The sequence below is a fragment of the Nelusetta ayraudi genome, unplaced genomic scaffold (genome assembly GCF_046127955.1).
Source record: "Nelusetta ayraudi isolate G7.1 ecotype Tasmania unplaced genomic scaffold, CSIRO-AGI_Nayr_v1 ptg000092l, whole genome shotgun sequence".
NCBI classification, from domain to species: Eukaryota; Metazoa; Chordata; class Actinopteri; order Tetraodontiformes; family Monacanthidae; genus Nelusetta; species Nelusetta ayraudi.
In genome coordinates this window covers 1,904,256-1,927,500 of record NW_027466142.1, presented here as the reverse complement: position 1 = coordinate 1,927,500, position 23,245 = coordinate 1,904,256, and the positions used below count along the sequence as shown (strand labels likewise).

At 46.3% G+C, this 23,245-nt stretch overlaps 1 protein-coding gene across 3 annotated transcripts in view; it reads left to right on the top strand.

The window, feature by feature from the left end:
• Positions 1-9,458, top strand: part of ypel1 (yippee-like 1) — a 19,753-nt gene extending 10,295 nt beyond the window's left edge. For all 3 annotated transcript variants that reach the window (XM_076047119.1, XM_076047118.1, XM_076047120.1), the window contains exons 3-5: positions 6,639-6,682; positions 7,242-7,350; positions 8,706-9,458. In XM_076047119.1, the coding sequence (XP_075903234.1) occupies positions 6,639-6,682; positions 7,242-7,350; positions 8,706-8,795 (243 nt within the window). In that variant the 3' untranslated portion in view covers positions 8,796-9,458. The remainder of the gene's footprint in view (positions 1-6,638; positions 6,683-7,241; positions 7,351-8,705) is intronic.
• The last annotated feature ends 13,787 nt before the right edge of the window (positions 9,459-23,245 follow it).

Sequence of the window (23,245 nt, the reverse complement as noted above, 5' to 3'; positions counted from 1 at the left end):
GCTGCAGGGTCGCTCTCCTCTCAGCGGCGGCATCAGGAGGCGTGACGGCCTGCCTGTCTCCGAGTCGTAAAAAACACAAAACACCATCAGAGAAATCTGCACGACAACTTTCCTGCAGGGGCTGATAAACTCCAGGCCTCTGCAGGCTCAGCTCACTTCTCACTTCTTGCAGCCGCATTAATGGTCAAGTGACTTTTTAATCATTTTTATTTTTGTTTTTTGGAGGCTCCGTGTTCCAACCAGTTCTCACATCTTTGTAGTTTTTCACCTCACATGGTTCCATAAAACAGGACATTCAGCCACCAGCATGTCATTCAGCATCCTGGTGGGGTTAAAGGTCCAGCAAAATCTCTGCAACACTCCAGTAACTTTTTTTTTTTAAAGCATATTTAGTAGTCGGTCGGATCACCGCCCAATTAAAGTAGTTTCCCAAAAAAACATTTCAGTCAACCAAGTCAAATTTGTGACCTCAGTTCTGAATGTCGCATCTCACTCGTTTAAATCTCCCCATCCAGTGGAACTGGGTGACACGCTGGCCCTCAAGAGACGTCATGTGAGGCCTTTGCACCGTAGAAACTGTTCCAGCTTCGTCCTCAACAAAACTAAATTTCTCTGTTGTTGCTTTTTTGACTCTCGGCTCTTAACAGTCGGCTGAGAAATGCTGGCGTTTGGATAAACGCTGCAGTTCCAGAAGCCACCGTGAGCGGAGCTTAAAACCAGGAACACCGTCATGTCCTGCGTCGGTGTGCGTTTGTATGCATGCAGGCTAGCTGCTGTTTTTGTTAGCATTAGAACAGGCCACATTGTTCTCAGCCAGAAGTGGCAGTGCAGCTGGAATGCAGTAGAACCAGTAGCAGGTGGATTAGCTGCATGGCGGCTAGCTTCCCACAGCGCTGCATCCCAGTGCATTATTATTGTTGAAATTATTTAGTAGTAGTAGTATTAGTAATGCTAGTAGTATTATTACAGTGATACTTTTTTTTCTGCAGGGTTTTTTTCTGCTACCTGCTCTTTGTTCTATCTCAGAGTTTTGTGAAAACTCATGAAAAGTTTGTTTTCCTTCACTTGGAGCTGTTTGTGCGTGTTTTTGTGTGTCAGGTTGGAAAAGCGCTCGGCAGCGCTGTGTTCTTCTCTCTCCGCTCAAATTCCTCACCTCTGTGTTTTTTCCCTCTTCCGCCTGGTGGGATTTTTTGTGGCTATGCAGCCGCTCGGCCCTCAAAACTCTCTTTGGCTTTAACAGTTTGTCTTCACCCGATTCTAAGGTGAAAGGTGAAATAAAAGGAGCTTTTCAGGTGTTTTTTCTCTCCAGTCGAGGGTGATTCGCTGGAACGCCACTGAGAGTCACGTTCGTTTGTGTGTGTGAGACTCCTGACCTCTTGACCTCGAAACCCAGTTGTGTAAAGCGAGAAAAATCAGGTTGCCGTGTTTATTGGGTCGGCCTCTTAGAGTGACTCCTGACAAATGACCTCATTGGTCTCAACAATCCACTTTGATAATAATTGGATTGAATGCCGGGATCTGGTCCCGATGCTCCGCCCCCTGAAGGCTGGGCACCGACGACTGCTGATGTTCCTCTGGACTCTCGGACAGAAGTCAGACAGTCGTCCTGTCTGCCGTTGTGAAGGCCTTTATTTTTGTATTGCGGTCTATGGGAAAAATGCTTTTTGGGCCCATGGGATTGTTTTTGCTGCAGTACCCGAGTGGCCACTGGGGGAAGAATGGCACGCCACCATATTGCCATTTTGGTATTCTGTTCTTATAATACATCCATGCTCCAACCAATCTGCCCAGTCTGACCTCTGACCCATGACATCAACTTTTTTTTTCCCTCCACGCATCTTCTATCTATCCATCTATCCATCTATCTATCTATCTATCTGTCTATCTATTTCCATCCTGGTCACGTGATGCTAGATTTGTTGGTCAGATCCGTTGGGCCTCCTTCCACCTCGCTGGCCGGCGGGCGTTCGGGCGTCACTCGGCAGCATCCTCCCTCCTCAGCATCAACCCACTAAGCTGATTATGTTACTTAGGCGAAGACGACACCGTCGTCTGCTGGTTTCCACTCCACTGTGCCAACAAGCAGCAATTCTTTCCAATTTTTTTTCCTTTTCTTGGGTTCTCATCCCAGGTGAAGCACGTGGGGAGCTCACTTGTGTCTCCAGGATGCCTTTATGAACTTTCCTCGCTGCACATGGGGAAGAAGAAGAAAATGTTTACTTTTTTAAGATTTTCCTGGCCTCAGCAGCTACTGAGGGAGATGTTGGAAGATCACTGGAGGCTCTGGCACCACATTTCCTCCCCGCAGTTTCAGACTGAGAGATCTCCAGAGCCAGGTATGAAGATGAAAAAAACCCAGTTTCCCTCCCGGGGCCTGCGCTGCTGCACTGCTGCGAGGCTCCCAGGCTTCCAGGCATGCCAGCCGGCCAGCCAAGGCGCAGATGGAGCAGCTCTAAGGAGAGGATTAACCTGAGCTCACAGGCCAGAGGGAAGTACGGCAGCACTGTGGTGGCTCCGCCTCCTCCTGGCTTCAGCCTCTGGACTAAATCTGGAGGAGGGGGAAGAAAAATAGAAAATGCACAGAGCGGCGTTCACGCTTTAGGTGCTCTGCAGCGAAACCTCAATATTTGACTTGACAAAATTCTCTTAGGAACTCTTTTCCCAGCGCCGTGCTGAGAAATGTTTCTTCTTGGAAAAGATACACACAGTTCTGGAATTCAGCCCTTTGTGATGTCACAAAGGGGCACTGATATATGTCCCTGGTTAATAACAAAACCCCTGGCCAGGTGTTGGCCCCTTGGTTTTTGTCTCCTTCCAGTCAAGTGCAAAGTCCACCAAAGCTAAAGTTAGCCCAGGAGCTAAAAACACAAGGTTTTAGCAGAAGGCTGCAAACAGATGGCTAAATATGCTGCTTTCTTAAGATCTATTTGCATAGTTAGAATTTGGGACCTTTAAAGCTCAGTCATGCTCAAGTAAGAAGCTGTTAGAACAAGCAGGTCGTGAGCCAGGACTGCTAGCCTTGGGGGATATCATGCAGAAAACCTGAGACGAATGCCAAACTACAAGTTCAAGCTCCCTGCAGGTTTTGCCTGTGATGTAGAATTAAAAAAAAGAAAAAATTTATTGCAGTGCTTTGCAAACCAGTTTGTCAAAACCAGAATCCTGAAAGGCCTGTTGGGCCTCGTCACAGCTCCTTCCAGCCGAGAGCAACTCTATTAGCACCAGAGCCAACCAGGAAGCCAGCAGCCCAGAACTTTTATTTATCTCATACATCAGCCCATACACACACACACACACACACACACACACACACACGGACGCATTAACACACGCACCCCCGAACATAAAGAACAAAATAAGATTCGACATGCGTTGTTATCGTGGCCTTGACTGCGCTGCATCTCTGTAGCTTCATCGTCACTTCTGGTTTTTATCAGACGACACTGACGTCCTGCAGCAGATAGGTGGCGTCACTCCCGTGATCAATCAAGATCATGGCGAGCAACGGTTTTCTGAGCCAAGGTCGGCGGCGGCGGCGGCACAAACGTAAACTACTGATCTTCTCACTGCTGCTGGTGGAAGCCCAGTGATTTTTTTTGTTTTTTTTGAGAGTTCTGCAAATTTATTCTCAGGCATGGGCAAACTACGGTCGGGGGGCCATATGCGGCCAGTTCAGCTTTTGAATCAGGCTTCAAAGACACTGATTTTGTTGTAACTTTGCTTTGGTTCATTTTCAATTGACATTAAAGCAACATGTTTTCTACATATCCCATGATAGATTTTTTTTCCTCCTATGAGGTGGCTCACCAAAACACTCCATCCATCTGCTGCTGCTCTGGCCCCTCTGTCACATTTTAGAACCCATTGTGGCCCCACCAGCCAAAAAAGTCCCCTATCCCGCCCCTGCCCCTGGTTTAGCTGATCCACTTGGCCAGCCAGCTCATTTGCCAGCTAGCTCAGGTGAGTGGCAGCCTCAGGCGTGTCTTCACCTGACCGCAGGACAGTTTTAACTCTTTACAATCAACTTTAACTGAGGCAACAATAGCAGAATCCAACTAGTTTGTCTCTCAAAACTTTTTTTTTTTTTCACTCGGCGTCTCAAATTATCGAGTTTCCATTTAGCCTTTTTTTCAGCGTCGTTCACAAAAACCTGTGGCTTGAGCCGAACTGCAAGAGAGCTTTGGGTGTTTTAACAGGATGAGCCGTCACCTACCACAGTCGGCATCTGGTGAGGCAGATGGTAAAAGTCGAGCTCGCCGGGATTGTTAATGGCTTCAAGTTAATCTGTGTTTCACAACTCGGGTTCGGACTTTATTGTGTCGCCTGTTTGAAGGAGCGGCCTTTAATCCCCCCTGTGAATCTTTTTTTTGATCAAGGCTGCCGTGATCAGACGTGGCTCCGCCGTGATCGTCTGCGAGGCTGTCAGAGAAACTCTGTGCGGTCGCAGCTTTTTAGCGTCTGCAGGTTTGGGCTGCTGCTGCTGCTGCTGGCCGAGCGGATTTCTCTGAGCAAAGTATTGTTTCCCCTCTGGGTCCACGGTGACCAAGAGGATTCAGAGGAGGGATTTTGAGATTTGCTTTGTAGAATTCATTTCTTGGGAACGAGCGTTTAAAAAAACCAAAAAAACAAGTGCAATTGCAGAAGCTTAAGAAAACGAGCCTGGTTACTGCGCTCATGTTTTATTAAGCTATGTAGGGGAGGGGAGAGGAGGAGGGAGGCGCAGTACTATCTGACCACAGATGACCTTTTTTATTCATTTCTTACTGCATTTGTACATTTTGACAACAAATATAGTAGTGTCGGCCGTCTAATAGGATTTTTTGAGAGTCTGGAGGATTTAAGCCCGGCTTTAAAGCTGCTGCTGCTGCTCTTTAAAAAAAAAAAAAAAATGACCCAAATGTGATTGTTTCAGGATAAAACCATTTGAGTTTTGTCGCTGGACCCTCAGCATCCTGATATTCCTGCAGCCACAGAGGCGGAAGAGAGAAGAGCAGAGCCAAATAAAAATAGACTGCGTGACCACAGATGAGGACAGAGATACAGAGAGACGGAGCCGCCTCCTCCCAACCCCCACCAACCCCCCTTTCTTTTTTTTTTTTAAAACTTTTTTCTTTTCTTTTTTTTTATATTTGGCCGGTGGTTAAGTTGATGACTGAGCCGCGGTTGAAGCCCAGATACGACACCCGGCTCTGGTCACGTGGGGCGTCACCAACCCCCAGCCTGGCCGGGCCGCTGTGCACAGAGAGGACTTGTTGACTCCACAGGGACTGACCTAGTTCCCTCCTGCAGCTAAAGGTCACATGTCGCACAGTTTTGGGAAGGGTAGGGGCGTAGCTGTGTGGGGGGGGGGTTATCGAGGCGCCGGGTCAAACTGGAGGACGTGACAGTAAACACCTACAGTGACGAGGGGGGGCAGGGGAGAGAATAATATAAACAACCTTCTCATTCTCTGAAGTTGCTGTCCGTTAAGACTCTTCCAACCTCGTTATTTTGAAATCAAACTTGTTTTCCCAGCATGGTGGGACACTGGCGGCCAGTCGGTTCTGAAACCCTCCCCTATGGCCCAGTGGCGGCGGCGGCGGTGGTGGTGGTGTTGGCGGCTGCGGTCAGCGGAGCGGAGCAGCTGCTGCTTCTATTAGGCAGCATTAGCTCAGCGGCCTCAGCCGCTGCAGCCGCAAACCTATCTGCAATGGACGGGGGTGGATGGGGGGAAGGGCGGGGCAAAGCCGATTGAGGCCTGTCTGCGGGCTGAGGGGAGGAGAATCAGGCTGCCGTGTGTGTTTGGCCTGTTTGAAGCTTCTAATTCTGAAGCTGGCAGCATCTATTTTATGCCATGTTAAAAAAAAAAGAAAAGAAAAACAACTTACTTATTCAGCACTTAACTGCCCAAGTCTAATTTTATAACATCCGTGTCAGGCAGTGCTATCTTTAGTGTGATATTTGCAACCAAATTTGGTAAATTTATATAAATGGGCAAATTCAGGAAAAGCAGCACAAACTTAAAAGATTTGTTCAAAACGTCCTGCAGCACAAAGAAAAGAAACTCCAGCAGCTGTCACTCATCGTCAAAGGCTTTTTGATTAGTTTAGCTACGCTCCGTGGCCCCGTCCAACTGAATTTCCCTTTAGATTAAAGCTGAATTCTTTCTTTAATAAACTGCTGCCACTGCTAGCCTCGCTAGCTAGAGAGTGAGTAGACTGCAAACACCCAGAGCTCAGGAATAAACGTTACGTTACCTGCAGAAATGCACCCAAGCTCTCGTCTTTTTGTAGCAGCAGCAACATTGCTTTGCGTTTTTACTCCCCCATTTTCTCCAAAGTACCGTCGTCATTTTTTTTTTCCAAAAAATATATTAAAGAAAAAGCTCTGGTGCAAAAGAAGAGGAGGACCTTGCGAAAACCCTTGAACCCGTCACCAGAGGCGTGACTTGGCCTCCCTCGTGTTACTTCTTGTTGTGTTTTTCCTCTTGACGTCAAAAACGCGTGCGAAACCATTTTTAACAAGGTGAAAGAACCAGTTGGCAGCTGAAGCCACCTGGTCGGCTGACAGCCGCCTCGGGACGTCGGCAGCTGCCGCCGTTTGTGTCGACTTGTCTGTGTTTTTCGTCGACTCACGCGTCTCCTCCCTTCTCGTTTCAGTCATTTCAAGGAAGTCAAGGAAGAGCCTATCTCTTTAACTCAGTGTGAGTATGAACACACACACACCTAAAGGAGGAAGTTGATTTTTGCAAACTGCCCTGTCCTGCAAGCTGCAGAACACAAAGCATCAAAAGCTTTGTGTTCTGCAGGTTTTCCTCGTCGCTCCACTTTTCTCGTGTGTTGCGTGCTACCACGCACACCTGGTGGCCTTTTTTTTAAATGTCAAAAGGGGCATTTAGACCCCTCCCACATTGGAGACCTCAGCACACACACCCCCCCACACACACACACTGCGCAGCCAGGTGTTGTTGGCTCCGCCCTCTGAGGCCTCACTTATTTAACTGTCGGCAGACACAGCGAGTCGTCAGTGTTAGCAGGAAGCCAAGGCGAGGAGCAAACAGCGGGCTAATTGTGCTGTTTACTGGGGATCTCATTAGTTCCCCCCCCCCCCATTACACAAAGTCTGAACACGGGAAGAATGTGGGACAAAACGCCTTTTACCCGTAACAATGTGACATTGCTACAGGTGTGCATGGAAGATGAGATATGAACTACTCTGACCTTTGACCTCTGACCTCCACTTCCTGTCCCCCCCCCCTGCAGGGTGAATGTGGGCTGCGGGCCAGCGGAGGAGCGGGTTCTCCTCACAGGTTTACACGCCGTGGCTGATATCTACTGTGAAAACTGTAAAACCACCCTGGGTTGGAAATATGTAAGTCAGTCACTCCTACACTTCTATCCTGACCCCCCGCCCCCACCACCGCCACTTCCTACCCCCACCCCCACACCCTTTTTTTCTTCCATTTTTTTTAACCATCCTGATGATTCATCACCTCCCAGCTTGCAAAAAAAAAAATAACCAAAAAACATCACCAGGCCTCTTTTAGATTGAAATTACAGCCCCCCCCCCAAAAAAAGGTCCCGGTCGCTCTCTTTAAGAGCCATGTGGGTTTTTCCTTTTTTAATTTTTTTTCTTTCACACATCCGTGTTTCTGCCCCGCAGTTTAAGCACTCTGCTCTCGGAAGTGGCAGAGATAATTACAGCGGCAAAAGGTCCGTGGCAGACAGAGAGGCTGGTTCCTCGGAGAGTCTGCAGTGATTAAATGTCAGGCCGGTTTGAAGAGGCTTGTCCCGCTAATTGTACAACACGCACACGCACGGAGAAAAAAAAAAGAAGAAAAGGCTACGGGCGGGTTGTGAAGGAGCTGAGTAAAGACGCTCCTTCAGTGACGCCGCCGACGACAAAAAAAACAAACAATTATCGGTTCTTGGCCGGAGTCCCGGAGCAGAGCTGCTTCTACGAGGCCCAACAACAGTGACGTGATCAGTGCGTCCCGACTGTGTTACTGCAGCAGCAGCATCTGCAAATGATGCAACTTGCTCCCAGGTGGAAGGTTTTGACAGCTTTGTAAGGACTCATTTTGCCAGCTGCTGATGCACCTTCCAGGCCACCGTAGACACCTGGTGGACGCAGTAGACAAGTGGAGCCCACGCCAACACCAGCTGCGTTTCCATGACAGTGTTTTATTGCCATATTTAAGTTTTAGTGCAATTCTAGGGGTCATGGAATGGCCCCTAGAATTATTATTATGGTATTGCTTTTTTTTTTATGTGGCATGGAGGTGGTTATTGCTGTTCTAGCCAACAGCAATAACCACAATAATAACCACCTCAATACCACAGTCAACGATCCCCAACGCAACACATGTACACAGCAACAGGATGGGTTCAATTAGTCGGGTTCACTGAGGGCAGTGGGACTGGTTCTGGTGATCTTGAAGAAGACGCTTCTTCTGAAGAAGTGTCTTCACGATCGAGATAATTCAAGATCATTTTATTGTTCATGTCACAATGACGAGAAAGTCTTTTCTATTCTAAACACGTTAAAAAAAAAAAAAAAAAAAAAAATCTAAAGTGTGTCCTAAACAGCCACGTGTACACTTACTTGTTTTTTTGTTTTGTTCACTTCATTTTGCCCATTGATTTGTGAGCATGTTCCCTGTGTGACTCGTGGAGGTCAAAGTTCACGCTGCTGTCTGTCTCCTCTGTGTCTGCTCTCTGCTGCAGGAACACGCCTTTGAGAGCAGTCAAAAGTACAAAGAGGGAAAGTTCATCATCGAGCTGGCTCACATGATCAAGGACAACGGCTGGGAGTGACGCTGCTGCTGCTGCTGCTGCTGCTGCTGCTGCTGCTGCTGCCGCCGCCCCCAGACCCCCCCAAAGCCCCCCACATGCCCCCATCCACCCGGGGCCCTGCCCCCTCCCCCCACCCATTTTTCTTCTTCTTCTTCTTCTCTCTGACCGCCGAATGATCTTTACTGAACTACGTGGAGCGACAACCATCGACCACACACACACACGCCCCTACTGGCCCCGCCCCCTTCCTCCTGGCCCCTCCCCAACCCCCACCAACCACCTGGAGCCTTTGTCCGTGACCCCTCACACTCCTCGTTCATGTGCACACACGCACGTGCACACAAAGACACACACGCACACACACACTTACCTGCTCATCAACTGTGACTGAACGAGGAGGACGTGGTGGATACACACACACACACACACACATGCATCATACCAACGTTAAGATTGTGTGGTTTTCCCCTCGCAGCTCCAGAGCTTTTTATTTTTTCAATGGGAGGGGCGTGTCCCAGTGGCTACAGGGCCCCGCCCACGCTGACAGGTGATGGTGGTGATGTTGGAGAAGCACCATGGCGACAGAGAAGCTGAGAGTGTTTTTTTTCCTCGTTTATTTTTTCTCTGCCCATCCAGCGATGAGACGAAGGACTCTGAAGACTATTGGCTCCTTTCAATGTTGTTTTTTTTCAGTGGGGGAGGGAGGGGGGAGGCAGGGGGAAGGGGGGTGGGGGTGGGGGGGGCCCGTTTGAACTCGAACCTCAACTTTGCTGAAAGGTTTGACTTTGATGGCAGATGGATGTTACTGGTTAGCATTTCTTAAACACCCCCCCCCCCCCTCCCCTCCATCTTGCTGTTGTGTCTCTGTGTGTGTCGCTGGTTGGTGTCTCAGCTCAGTGTGTTTGATTTATTTTTTTGTCTTTTATGTTTTTTTTCCCTCTCTTTTGCTAATGTCCAAAACGAGCAATCAGGGACGGGGGAGGGGGAGCAGAGGGGCGAGGGAGTTTATCTTGAGTTTCCGATATGTAGCAGCATTTCTTTTTCTTTATTTTTTGAGCGTAGTCTTTCTTTTACGAGGCAAAACACCGGGATTGCTGTAGTGTGGTGTTTTTTTTATTGTTGTTGTTGTTGTTGTTGTTGTTGTTGTTGTTATTATTATTATTATTGTTATTCTTGTTTTATTTCCATTCTTTCCAGGTAGTTTTCTCTCTATCCTCTCCCCCTCCAGCCTATCAGCTTCTCTTCAGCACCCCGGAAAAAAAAGCATCAAAAACTATTTGTTTGACATGTCACATAAATATATATATAAATACATTCACACAAACATACACTCAGACACAGAATATTTGTAGTGTTTTGGCTCAATGCGATTGTGGCTGGTCCCATTTTGCAGCAGTACCACGGCTGGAAGAGTCGTACAGGAGGAGCAGGACTTTAGATAATCGTCCGTCAATCAGTTTCACACGTTTGAAATGTGAGAATGGACAACATGGAAAGACATATATACACTCTATGATGACATATCCATAAATATATGAAAATGTTTTTAGTGCATAGCTATTGGAACATGGATTTATAGATATACTTATATATATATATTTACATATATATATATTTGCTGTCATGCACATATGTACTGTATATATGCATATGACTGTGTGTATATATGCACTGTGTGTGTGTGTGGTCAGGCATTACAACACTTGAACAGTGCTCTCTGGTTTGCACTTTGCAGAGGCTCTCTGATTCATCTGGGTTTGGAGGCAGACGCTTGGCTCCACCTCTTCTTTCCTCTTCTCTTTCTTTTTCTCTTTGGATGGTGGGAGACGGAAGGACGAGTGCGGGAGGCCGCCGCCCCTCCACTTCATTTTAAAGGCCCCACACGGAGCAAAATCGACCCTGGTTCAATGTTGATCCATCCATCCAAAAATCTTGCACCCTTTGTGATGTCACAGAGGGCACCAATGCCTCTCCTTGGTCAGTGACTCTTCCCTCGCTTTTTGCCCTCTTTCATATAAGTGGCAGGTCTCACAAGCATCCGTCTTTTCTTGGTTCTTTTTTTTTTAGCAAGATGCTGTAAACAGAGGGCTAAATACGCCCTTTTTCTTGACCTACAGCGCGTTTTGGATAATTGGCACATTATGGGACCTTTAACTCATTTGCCTTAACATTTTTTGCTTTTTCTCTCTCTTCCTACTGGGAGTGCTGCTGTTTTTTTCTTTTCTTTCTTTCTTTTTTTCTTTTCTGCTGCTCTCCAGTAATTCCCACCGTTTCGTCCTGAGCTTGCAGGTCTTTTTTGCACTTTACTGCTTTCCCTCCTCCTCCTCCTCCTCCTCGCGTCTCCTCCTCTCCCGGGTCTGTCTGGAACCGTCTCTCTCTCTCTCTCTCTCTCTCTCTCCCTCTCCCTCCTCTTTCTCCCTCTCTCTCTCTCTCTCTCTGTGTGTGTGGAGCGCATCTGCGATTTGCCTCCAAGCCGTTCGAATCGTGTGCCTCTTAAAAAATCACGAACGGCCTCCCCTCTGTTTTTCTGTTGTGCGGTGCATAACTCCAAAAAAACTAAAGAACGATAGAAAGGTAGAGAGAAAAAAAACCCTCATGTGAACCGACGTGTCTTCCCTATTTTACTGGTTGAAAATATGAAAAAAGAAACCACGGGCCAGACTCTCTTCTTCCCCAAAATCCTCGCACATTTTCCTCGTCTTTTTCTCTTTTCTCACCCACTTTCTTGACAAAAACATGGAATACATACGTGCATATATTTTGTAAGATGAGATTTAGTGGTGCAAAACAACAACAAACAAACAAAAGGATATTCAGTATATAGTTTCTCAGCGAGAGGCGTGGAGGAGGGAGAGCTTTAGACTCCTTGTTGTTGTCTGTGTGAAAAGGCAGCAGGTTCAGGTGGGGTTGGGTCGGGGAGGGGCCGTGAGGGTGGGGTAGGGGGCGGGGCGGGAGAGATTTAAACGAGAATCAACTAAAAAAGAAAAAAAAAAGAAAAAAAATCAGCAGTGATTGATTACTTTGCCGGCAAGGTCAGTCAGATCACACGACCTTTTATTGTACAAAACTGAAAAAAAAAAAACACGAAACAAACAGAAAAAAAAACTAGGACGTCGACAATGCAAACCCTGACTAGTTAGCGGTGATACCTACTTGAAAACACGCAACGACATAAACAGCTGAGATATTGGCCCCGTGTCACGCTTTTTTGTACATAAAGTAACATATTTAAGGTTTTATACGTATTTCTACTGGGTTAGTTGTTTTACTTCCCCAACTTGAAGCACTTTTGTTCACTGTACCTCTGGCTGTGTGAGCGTGTGTGTGCGAGTGCGAGTGTGCAAGTGTGAGTGCCTGTGTGTATGCTTGTGTGTGTGTGTGTGTGTGTGTGTGTGTGTGTGTGTGTGTGTGTGTGTGCGTGCGTGCGTATGCATGTATTAGAACACATGCATGGCTGCACACTCAAGTGAATGTTCAGTTTCTGTTTTTTGGGGTTTTTGGGTTTTTTCCCTCCCATACCAATTGATTTCTTTTTTTCCCCTTCTTCTGTTCTGGAAAATGTTTTTATCTGTCCTGATTTGTTGTTATTATTAAGATGATGATTTTATTTTTGCCTCGGCTTTTTGGCTTTTCTCCGTCTTTCCCGGTGATTCTCGAAGAAAAAGGAAAAAAAAAAAAACCAGAGCAGGTTTAGTTTGCTTGGAGGTGATTTATCCCGTTGTTTTTCTCTTTTCTTTTCTTTTTCTTTTCTCTCGTTCGCTGGTGTATCTGTTCGCTGGTGTGGTTTGAGCTCAGCGTGGACGGAGGCCGCTGATTGGCTCTCTGCTGAGTCGTGTGGACGTGGAGGGCGAGCTGGATTCTCCCGCCGTGCCGCAGGGGGCAAGAGACTCTCCGTCCTGCCGGGGCCGTGCTGCAGGTCCTGAAAGGTCCTGAAAGGTCCTCTGACTCTCTTTGATTGTACTTCAACACAGCCGTCACTTCGTGCACTGCAGGCTGCAGTCGCCTGCATCACGCCCAGTTCACTTTGGGAGCAGTGGTGACTGGAACTCCCCTCCAGAAATGGTCCATCCTCCACTGCCTTTCATGCTTTTGTTTGGTTTTCTTTCTTTTTTTCTTTGGAAAAAAGATGTTTGCTGAGGATGTTGGCCCTTTGTGATGTCACAGAGGGCACTAATGTCTCTTTCTGGACCACAGGCGGGTTGTCGCCTCCTCCTCCCCTCCCTCCGACACCTCGTTTTTTTTTATCTTACAGTCTGCCTGCGAACACGCAGGAGGTTGAGCGGTTTTAGACGGGAGGCTACAAACAGAGGGCTAAATATGCTTTTTTAAATTATTTTTTTTCCCGGGATCTTATTGGATCAACCGTTTTTCCGGAGCTGTGGGTCGATGGTGCATTCATGCAATCTGTAAATCCATCTGTAAAGTCCAAATCGATCCGCGGTGGATGTCGGTCGCAGGAAGCCACTCGTTGGCAACTTTTTATGGACTCGCCTCAGAAGATGGTCTGCCCCCTACTGGTAGTGGGAATTAGTTTTTTCTTCGATTGTATCTTTTTCAAAATTAGCTTATTAGAAATGATATATCCAAAGTTTGTTTTTTATGACTTTACGGGAGACTAAGAAAGCAATTGAATGCATCATTGGCTTTAAATCAATCTCAGTGTTTCCAGTGTGGATCACACTCTTTGTATCTATCTATATATATTTATATATATTTAGCCCTCAATGTTTGTTTTTATAATTCTAAAATGATATTTTTTCTCTCTCTTTTTTTTTTCAATTTACTTTCAGTTGAAACATCAGAAGATGTTTGCTAAACATGGTTATTGTGACTATAATTTTTTAATACGTACATTAACAGAAGAGCTAAGTCATCAGCCTTAGAAAACAAAATTTCCGATTGTGTCTGAAGTTGACGGCTAAACAAACTCGCCCGGTCTGTCACATGAACTTGGCCAATTTTATTTTTCATTTTATTAGATTTTTTTTTCCACACAGGGCCTGCAACATGGCGCCAGCAGTGGCTGCTGGGAGATTTTATCAGCCAATCAAAGTCCAAGCAACAAAAAGCAGTTGCCAGTGTCACGGCCGGTGCGTACCAAATAAGAAGCAGGTTTTGGCTGGGGGCCGTCCGTCGCTCGGTCGGTGGGTCGGTGGGTGGGACGGTGTCGGAAGCGTCTCCTGGAGATTTCAAACCGCTAAACCAAAACTCAAAAAAGGAGAAATCCTGTCACGTATGACATTGTCTTTCTCTGGAATGTTTTGATTCTCTCAAACAGCGTCAAAGCAGCCTGGATTTTAAAGAATAAAAATAAATGTAGATACTTGCTGCTGAAAACTGTTTACTTTTTTCTTGTTGTTTTGTTTTATTGTGACACTGGCTGCCGCCTTTTTGAGCTGTGTTACCGTCGATAAAATGTACCTGATAGGAAGTTGATCACAGGCTTAGATGGGTATACAGGGGAAAAGTTCTTTCTTAGGACTGTTAAAATACAGTTTAAGGTCTGAAGCATGTTGTATTTATAATGGCTATATGTCGTGCCTGTTTTATTTTTTTTCCCAAAATTTAAATGCGAAAAGAAATTCTATGCTTTTTATTTGACTACATTGCTTTGCATTCTGTCTTAGTAAAGCCATGTCACATGTCTGTTTTCACTCTAATGTAAACTATCAGATATCACAATAAATTTTCAATGGCATTAAGTTGTTCTTGTAGAATCACATTCATTCCTCAAATATATTTACTACAGAACAGCAATAAAAAAAATTTAGTGAAAAAAATTACATTGCTTTTTTTTTTTAATAATCATATTATCTTCTAAAGTCTTATTATATGAATAGTGATTGTTGAGAGTGTATGTTGATAAAAAAAATAAAAATAAAATGTAGCAACACTGGAAGTCATGGAAGCGTCCCAGCTAAACATGCTAACATGCTAGCTTCAGAAGAGAAACCATTGAGGTGGCAGCTTTTCAAGAGATACCAGTGACGTGAAAGATCAGAAAATCCAGCCGCCTGACAAGATTATTGGAGACAAAATTTGACAGGAACATTTCAACCTGTGCTCAGGTTAGCACCTGAGCATCAGACGCTAGTGAGGTAAATCCACCTACTCTGTACTTTCTCATCATCTCTTCACTCTGACACTCTGATGCCCTCACAGCCTGCCGTTCTCGTGTCCTTGAAGTCAGCTGATGGTTTTCAGGCTCAAAAGGCGCCTGTCAGCCTTTAATTTGAGGCACGTTACCTCGCCTTGTTCTTCAGGCTGCAAACATGCCACATTTCAACAGCCATCCAGTCATTAGCGTCAGAGATGTGAGCACTCAGCTGTCATTGCTGTAGCTGTGTGTCACCCATGTACTGCATTTGTCGACAGCAAGGGTTTTAGTTGCAGTTTTTGGGGACTTTATCAAATCTATTTTGAGAGTTAATTTTTTGAGAGACCCACGGAAAATGTCTCTCTCTTCTCTAAATATTAGCCAGCATCATCGACGTACACCGTAATCTGCACAAACTTCGTAAAGGCTGAGTGCTGAAGCGCTGCTCATGCTGCGCATCCTTTGACGATGTGCCTGTTTCCTACGTATTTCTGTTGACTTGTCGCCAACAAAACAAGAAGTCCCTCTGCGACACTGTGGCTGACCTGGGTGAAGGAACACAGCGGATTTCCACCCACTGAATGCTTTTATCCAGAGGATCGGCCCATACTTTTAGTGCATACATATTTCAGAGCGCCGGGGCCCCTGTGTGAATGAAGTCTAACCTTTGCTGCATACCACGCCGCCAGAGACAGACGAAGGAGTCAGTGTGTCGGTGGTGTTGGGGGGCGCTAGCTGCTCCATGTTGTTGTTGTTGTTGTCGTTTGTCGTGATGGCTGCACACACATGCATGGGTGGTGTTGACTGTTGATGTCAGCGCGTGTTATTCTCACGCTGACACTCCTCATGTCTCCTGACCTACTTCCCCTCTCTGCAACACTTGGCCACAGTTAAAGTGCTTTCCGCAGGGGGCCTGGGGAGGGGGGTCTGTGCCCGCTGAGGACGGTGGAGGGGCCTGTTGAACCGGGTTCAAAGAGCCGCCTGCCCCACGCACGTTTTTGTTTTTGTAAAGTGAGACGAGGCGGAAGGATACGATGATCTTGGTGCGCGTGGCAACAGACGTATTTTCTGAGGATGTCGGAGAAGGAAGCCGCAGCAGGACGGCTTCAAATTCAATGATCTTTTTTTTGTTGTTGTTGCCGTTTTGGTACAAAACTAAAGTAGTGACGCAGCAACAGCTCTATTGTCTCGGTCTGGAACCACAGATGAGGAAAATTGTTTTTTTTTTTTATGCAACAACTGTCCTGAAATTTGAACATCGCTCGCAGGATGTGAAAGAAAGACGACTCAGGAGCAACAGCATGAGCTCACTGGGACGAACAGCCGGTGCTGTCGGTGGACAGTGCTGAGAGCTCATGGCTTCGACTCTCATCATGACTCACTGTGTTTTAAAGTCCAGCAGCTACAGTGCAAAGACTGATACAGCAGGAGATGCTGACAAGCAGCAAGCAGGTCCTTGGTGGCGTCGAGAGAATGCTGATGACGAGAAGCTCTCACTTGTGGCTGGTTCGAATCCTGCCTGTGGTCATGTGACTCATCACTTCCCATCAATGTGGGAGGCAGTGAGTTAAGAATATGGAGGGCTAAAATTGGAAAATAAAATTGAATGAATCCATCACTATATAAATGATAATAGATAAATAGACAAATAAATCTTTTCAGACATGAATGATTTAGGTGAAACCTATTTCTTTATTTCATTAAACAGTGGATTATGTTAGACTCTTTGTGCTGCTCAGGCCACAACGATATATGTAATCCATTGGCAGCAATGAGGCCGGAAGGACGACCTGGATCACTAATCACTGGTTCCTTAATTTAATTAAATCCATTTGGTGATGGGGTGAAACAAGCGTCACCTCAAGGTTTTTTCATTTACTTTGGTTTTATGGACGCACTACCAGTCAGAAGTTGTGTCCAAACTTCAGACTGGTAGTGTACATACAGTATATCTATATATAGTTGGTATATATACATATACATACAGTATATATAACAACTGTTGCCCGCCCACAGCCCTGAAGCCTAAATGTTGCAGCAGCCACTTCCTGTCCAACTTGTTGCCGCCGCCACTTCATCGTCACCTCTGTCAATTATTAATTTGCTAACGTTGCCAGTCCCATCTGCCCTGTGTTCCCCCCCCACACCTCCCCACTGCTCCGCTGGTGGTGCGGGCTGTCATGACTGGAAGCTTTAGTGCTGCTGCTATTTCCAGCCCTGTGATGTCATAGACGGGAGGGGCCGGCCCTACTTCCCTGGAGCAGTGAGTCAGAGCCAGAGAAAGAGAGGGAGGGAGGGAGGATGAGTGCACAGTTAGCGAGGGAGGAGAGACGCCGCATCCAAACAACAGGCCAGCGTTTCCCTGCTGTCACCTGGGGACAGAAGAGCGGCAGCGGCGGCGGTGGCAGCGACCAGCTGCTTGGCACTGCTGCAGCTGATAAAAAGCAACGGTGTTGCTTGTTCCTCGACCGCAGCTGTGGCAACAAAAATACAAACATTTAGGAGCTTTCGTAATGTTTGACATCCTGTGTTTGGATATTCTGGACATTTATGCAATCAAGAGTTTTCGGAGAGGGTGGGGGTCCAGTCATTTTTCAGGAAAAAACAAATAAAGAAAACAACAGCATCATCCACAGGCTAATAAAATGTGGTGGTTGAACCTTGATGAGGCTCTTTGTTACAGAAACTCTCTTTGCTGAAGATCAAGATTTCATTTTACGGGCATTTCTGTTCAACATAACAAACCTCTTGAGCCCCCCTCCCACTTCTCCTTCCTCCCCCACATCGAAATAACATTTGGTGTTATCGTCATGGACAGAGGGAGTGAGAAGGAGAGAAAAGGGGAGAGGGGGAGAGAGAGAAAGAAAGAGAGATAGAGAGAGAGGGAGGCTGGGGAGCTGAAGAGATGTTGTTTTTCTCCCGACTCACCGAGTGATGTCATCTTCATTCAGACTCGGCCTACACAAAGTCGTGGCAGTGCTCAGCATCCGCTGTCACCATGGCGACAGCCGCTGCATCCTCCCGAGTCCCTCCCACGCCACCGAGCCGCCACCGTTGGCCAGGGTGTTTGGCTGACAGGCCGTTGGTCCAATGGCGGCAGAGCGGGACGAGTGGCGGGCGATGTCAGGAAAGAATCTGCCAACTGTTGGCGGAGCTGCTGACGCACCTGATTGACAGGACTCTGGAAGAGGACGAGAACAGGGTTAGGTTAGGGTGGGGTTAGCGTTAGGGTTTTGGAATTAGGGTTAGGGTTTTTCAGTTCTTCAAATTTGGCGTGGGCACTTCTTGAGGGATCCTGATGAAGCAGCAAGTGGCCGCATGTCTCTAGGACAAATTTGAAATTTGACCCCATAGACTTGCATGGCACTCGAGGGTAAAGAGAACCAATAGTTCAAAAGCTCCAAACCTGAAGCAGTTTCAAGCGGCCCAGGAGAAGCAGCTGCCATTAGAAGTAGGAATTGGATAGCTGCTATCACTACAATGAACAGTAGTGGCTCCTAGGGGCGTGGATGTTGACGTCAGAGCGGTTTTTGCACAACAGGTAGTTCCGGAATGGGTTTAGTCATAGTTCAGGTTCAATACTGTGTTTGCTGTTTGCTCACAGCGTGCTAATGCGCATCGAGCGTTTGCCTCACATTGTCGCAAATTGGAAGCAGTTGTCGGCTGTTTTGCTGCTCTGCTTTGATTATGATGGGCAGAATGTTTATCCAGTCACTATTTTTCTTGAGGGAGCTCCTCCTTTACGTTTGTTTCCTCAGATACAAAGAAAATATATCCACTGCATCTGGAAAATATCTCCGTCAGCAACTCCCTCTGGTTAAACGGTGGCTCAGATGCTCTCGATAACAAAGTCGACCTTGCGAGTTGTTTTGCAAGACCTTTTGGAAATTTACCGCTCGCTTACACATTAATGTGTCTCGTAGTCAAAGTAACAAGAACGATGGTGATACAGACCTTCTCATTTTCTGCCTCCTCAGTGTTAAAATGATGGTGTTTTCCTCGCAGAGACAAAAAAAAAAAAAGACCAACGACTCCTTTAAGATGTGGTGTTTCACAGTAACAGGCTGAGAAGGATTGTTTTGTCCTCCGGTCAACTTCGTGTTTCATTTGAGATAAGCTTTCACAGGCAAGCAGCAGCCGCTCACTGTAAACCCAATTATTAGGTATGGTGTTTATCGTTGCTCTGCGTGATGGTTACAGTCATCGGGCCGTCCTTGCGTCAACCCTGATCCCAGATAAAAGGCAGCGGAGGAGGAGAGGACGATGCATCTCTGTAAAGTCAAACCTCCGGACCGACTCGGATAGATAGACCCAGATAGACCCAGATCAGGAATCTGTCGGAGTACGTGTGTAAAATGGCAACACGGCCTTCACACAATCTCCCCGCCGTCGTTCTCACTCCTTTATTTCCTCGCCGCCTGTTTGAAGTCTGCCATTGAGAAGAGAAGATGGGTGAGATACCGCAGGGGAGGAGAGTGGGTGCATCTAGTCTGTCTGTAACTCAGACGTCATCTTCTTTTTTATTTCCCTCTCCTCATCTGGCCCAGCAGCTTCCTCCACATTTTTCAGACTCACATCATGAAGTCAGACTAAGAAAGAAAAAGCAAACAAACAAGGCTCTAAGCATAAATTCAGCCTGATCGTTGTGCAACACTTCAGAAATGCACCTCAGTGTTTCCGTCTGCGCGACAGATATTGTCTAACTAGGCTGTTGGCTTGTTTTTCAATTCTTTTGATAAGATATCAACAAAGCCCACCAGGATCCGTTGTCGTGACTGCGGCCATCAGCCAGATCAACAGTCCAGATCAACCAAGTAAAACATCGGCAGAAAGGTTCACTTTCATTTAGATTTCCACTTTCACATCCAGCGACTGTTGCGTCCAAACAAAAGGTACAGTGTTCAAGATCACTGTTGTTTATTTATTTATGCCTTATTAAAATGTAGCATTTTTCTTTTTTCCAATAAGGCACCAAATAAATCAGCCGTCCAGGAGAAGAAGGCAGGAGTCTGACTTCCTTCCTCTCTTGCACCTCAGCAGGAGTTTCATTCGAGCTGCATGCCGAGTTTTATTTTTGTTTATTTATCTATTCAATCTAAAACATTTATGACGTTACACGGTCTGGAGGGAGCAGCAGAGAGCCCTCTGCGTCAGAAAAAAAGGCTTTGGCGGAGACACTTTTGTGGATTATGTGCTCGTGACGAGTCTCTGCTGAGGCGAACGCACAGGCAGTTAAAAGCAATTTAAAGCCGACGAGTGATTCCACTGGTGATTCATTACAAAATGTCTCAGCAAATGTGCAGCCGCGGCAGCTGAGATGAAGAGGTTCTGTGCTCGCGTGGAAAGTAATTAAAAGCAGGACATTATTCTGTGCCTTTTTTTTTTTTTTTTTTAAATAAGGAGCTGTAACTCCCTTATTGATCTTCATGGCAGCGCTTCTTTTGCTTCTCGTTTTTACAGCACTTCTTCATAAGCACTTTTTGAAAATATCCATGTTATTTTGTTTTTCGTTGTGATAAATATTTTAGCATTTTCTGTGCAAAACTTAGCCTCGGCCCGGTAGCTGGATCGATTGGATTTCAACAGTCAAATCTTGCACATCCATCATGCAACACTCCAATCTTCTATTGTTCCTAAGCCCATCAGCTTCTCTTACAATGTGAAGATAACAGAAGGTAACTGCTGCAAGCTGGAGATGCCTGCAGGCTCGCAAACGCTGCCACCCCGGAAATAAACAACCCAAATGCGAGCGAATTGAGTGTGCAAAATGTCTGTATCACATTCAGCTGCTGCAAGCTGCCGATGAAACCCTCAGAAGAAAATAAAGAAAAAAAAAATACAGGTAGGGGCTTCAAGTCCAAAAATAAAAAGATTTTTCTGTACGCTTTTGAGATAATAACTGCATGGAAAAGTTCCACGTGACAAAAAAAGAACGCAGAGAAAATAGAAAAGCACCAGGGGGAAGAGAAGATTCACACCATTTCAGACACGACCAACAAGATTAATGATGGTGATGAAAAGTCCAAAATGCGAGAATGCAGGTGGTTTGATGACTTCACCGTCCACATGAAAGCAGTCTCCAGATTGTGAATGTTACCCTTTGCTGTCATAAATTTGAGTGTGATTTTTTGACGCTGGTACAAACAGTACCAGCGTCTGGCTGCTGTTCTATGCAGCCATCCTCCAACATCACCAGTGGGTGATAATCAGTTTGCTTCTCCTATTGTTTGTTCCAGACGTAAATAAAAAATAAATAAATAAAGAGCACAAAAACAAGCATCAGATGCTTTAAAGATGGTACAGTCGGTTCTGAGAGTGGAATCCATCACATCACACCCATCACACCCATCACACCCTAACCCTAATTCCAACACGCTAACCCTGATTTCAGCCTTTCATGCCCAAATGCCATGCAAGTCTATGTGGTCAAATTTCAACTTTGTCCTAGAGACATGGGGCCACTTGCTGCTTCATCAGGACCCCCTAAGACACACCCACTATAAATTTGGGGCTTCTAGCCCATGAGGAACCCTGAAACCCTAACCCTAACCCTAGCTTCAGCCTTATCGCGAACCCTAATTCAATGCAAGTCTATGAGGGTCAAAGGTCAATTTGATTTTTCATCAGAAGCGCCATAGAAGCACCCACGCCAAATCTGGTGCTTCTAGCACTTGAGAAACCGCGAAACCCTAACCCTAATTTCAGCCTTAAGCGTAACCCTAATCCTAATTTCAACCTTAACCCTAACCCACCTAAAATTACTCCCACTGTCACGCATCAATTACTCATCCAATTAGTGACTTTTCCGACATGACCATGAAGTGACGAGGCCGCCGTGGCGCCGCCGCCGCTCACTTTTAGCACTTTGACGTGTGAAAAGGTTCTGCGGTGTTTGTCATCAGTTCATCCCCTGATAGGCACAGACAGTTTTTCCTTCTGCAAACCTCTTGGTCTCATCGCTCAGCCACGGCAAGACGCAGAGAGGGGGCACTGGAGGTCACGTCAAACAGGCACAAGCTAGGAACTGCTGCTGCGGCTGCAGCTCGGCTGAATAACGAGGCCCGAGCGGCGGCAGCATTTAAGGCGACAGGCACGAGGCTGATAAATGATGAGTTATGCGATGCAGGGGTGCCATCGCCAGGAACACATGTCCACCAGCGCACTCAGATTCCGATCCTGGGCTGGGTTTTGAAATTAAAATGAAAGATTTCACGCCTGACCAGCAGCTGGATGTAGGAGGATCATTGTGTAACTCTTTAAAAAGAAATGCATGAAATCAAAGGGAGACAAAAGCAGGAAGTGTTGACTTCAAACTGAAATTCATGTTTTTGCATTTTACCGTAAAAAAAAAAAAAAAAAATTGCAACTGTGAAAGAAAATAAACTGTGACAACGGCAGAACTGTTGCTCAATATCCTGTAACAGTTGACCTCAGCGGTCACGTCCCTGGTGTGACTGGCCTGGCCTGAGAAGCACATCAGCAGAAGTAAACAAGGTCATGGGGAGACGTCAGCGTGCAGACTCCACTTCACTTCAAGGTTATTGTGCAACAGAAGCAGACGACTGTTGACTGAGGGGAAAGATGACGTGTGCTGCAACTCCGACTCGTCCGAGCAGGACCTCACAGTTTAGTTTGTGATTCCCGTCACCTCAAAAGTCGCGATTAATTTCGATTTTGACTCGCACCCCCATTCAGACTGAGGTCATGAAGAAATCTGATGTGTCCAACTCAGAGCTACACAACAAGTGGGCCAAATCTGAATCGTAAAGATGAGATTCCCTGGGATTTGTACTGCTCACACAGCAATAAACAACCAGAAGTGGCTCACACGGGATGGACCGACTACTCGGAAAACTGAGGATACTGTAGGATTTATTGTGTCAGACTCTTTTCAAAGACCACAGGAGTCGCAGAGGGAAAGATAAAACAAACAAACAAAAGCAAAACCAAACCATTTCCTGTGTTTATTTGCATAAAAGGGACATCCCAGCGTGATGTGAAATATCCAGAACAAACAAAGGGTGGACATAAAGAGGGCCGGGGATGAATCTTTCATGTGTGGGAGCCTCACCTTGACTCTGACGCAACGCATGACTCACGAGCTGTGCTAAATGATGATGGAAACGTTAAGAGCAAAGCCATTAAACGCGGCCGGGAGGCCAGCCAGAGCAGAGACGCTGGCTGCGAGCTCCAGCCGCTGCCAGGCAACATCTTTTAAAACAGGAAAACCAAAAGGGTAAAATGTTTGCACCTCTCGACGGGGTCACAGCGGGCTGGAGCTGTGAGCAAAGTCGTGTCCAAAGGGGGAAAAAAAATACTGATTAGGGTAATAAGTGCAAAATATTGATTAAACAGTCACTCCAAAAATATCAAT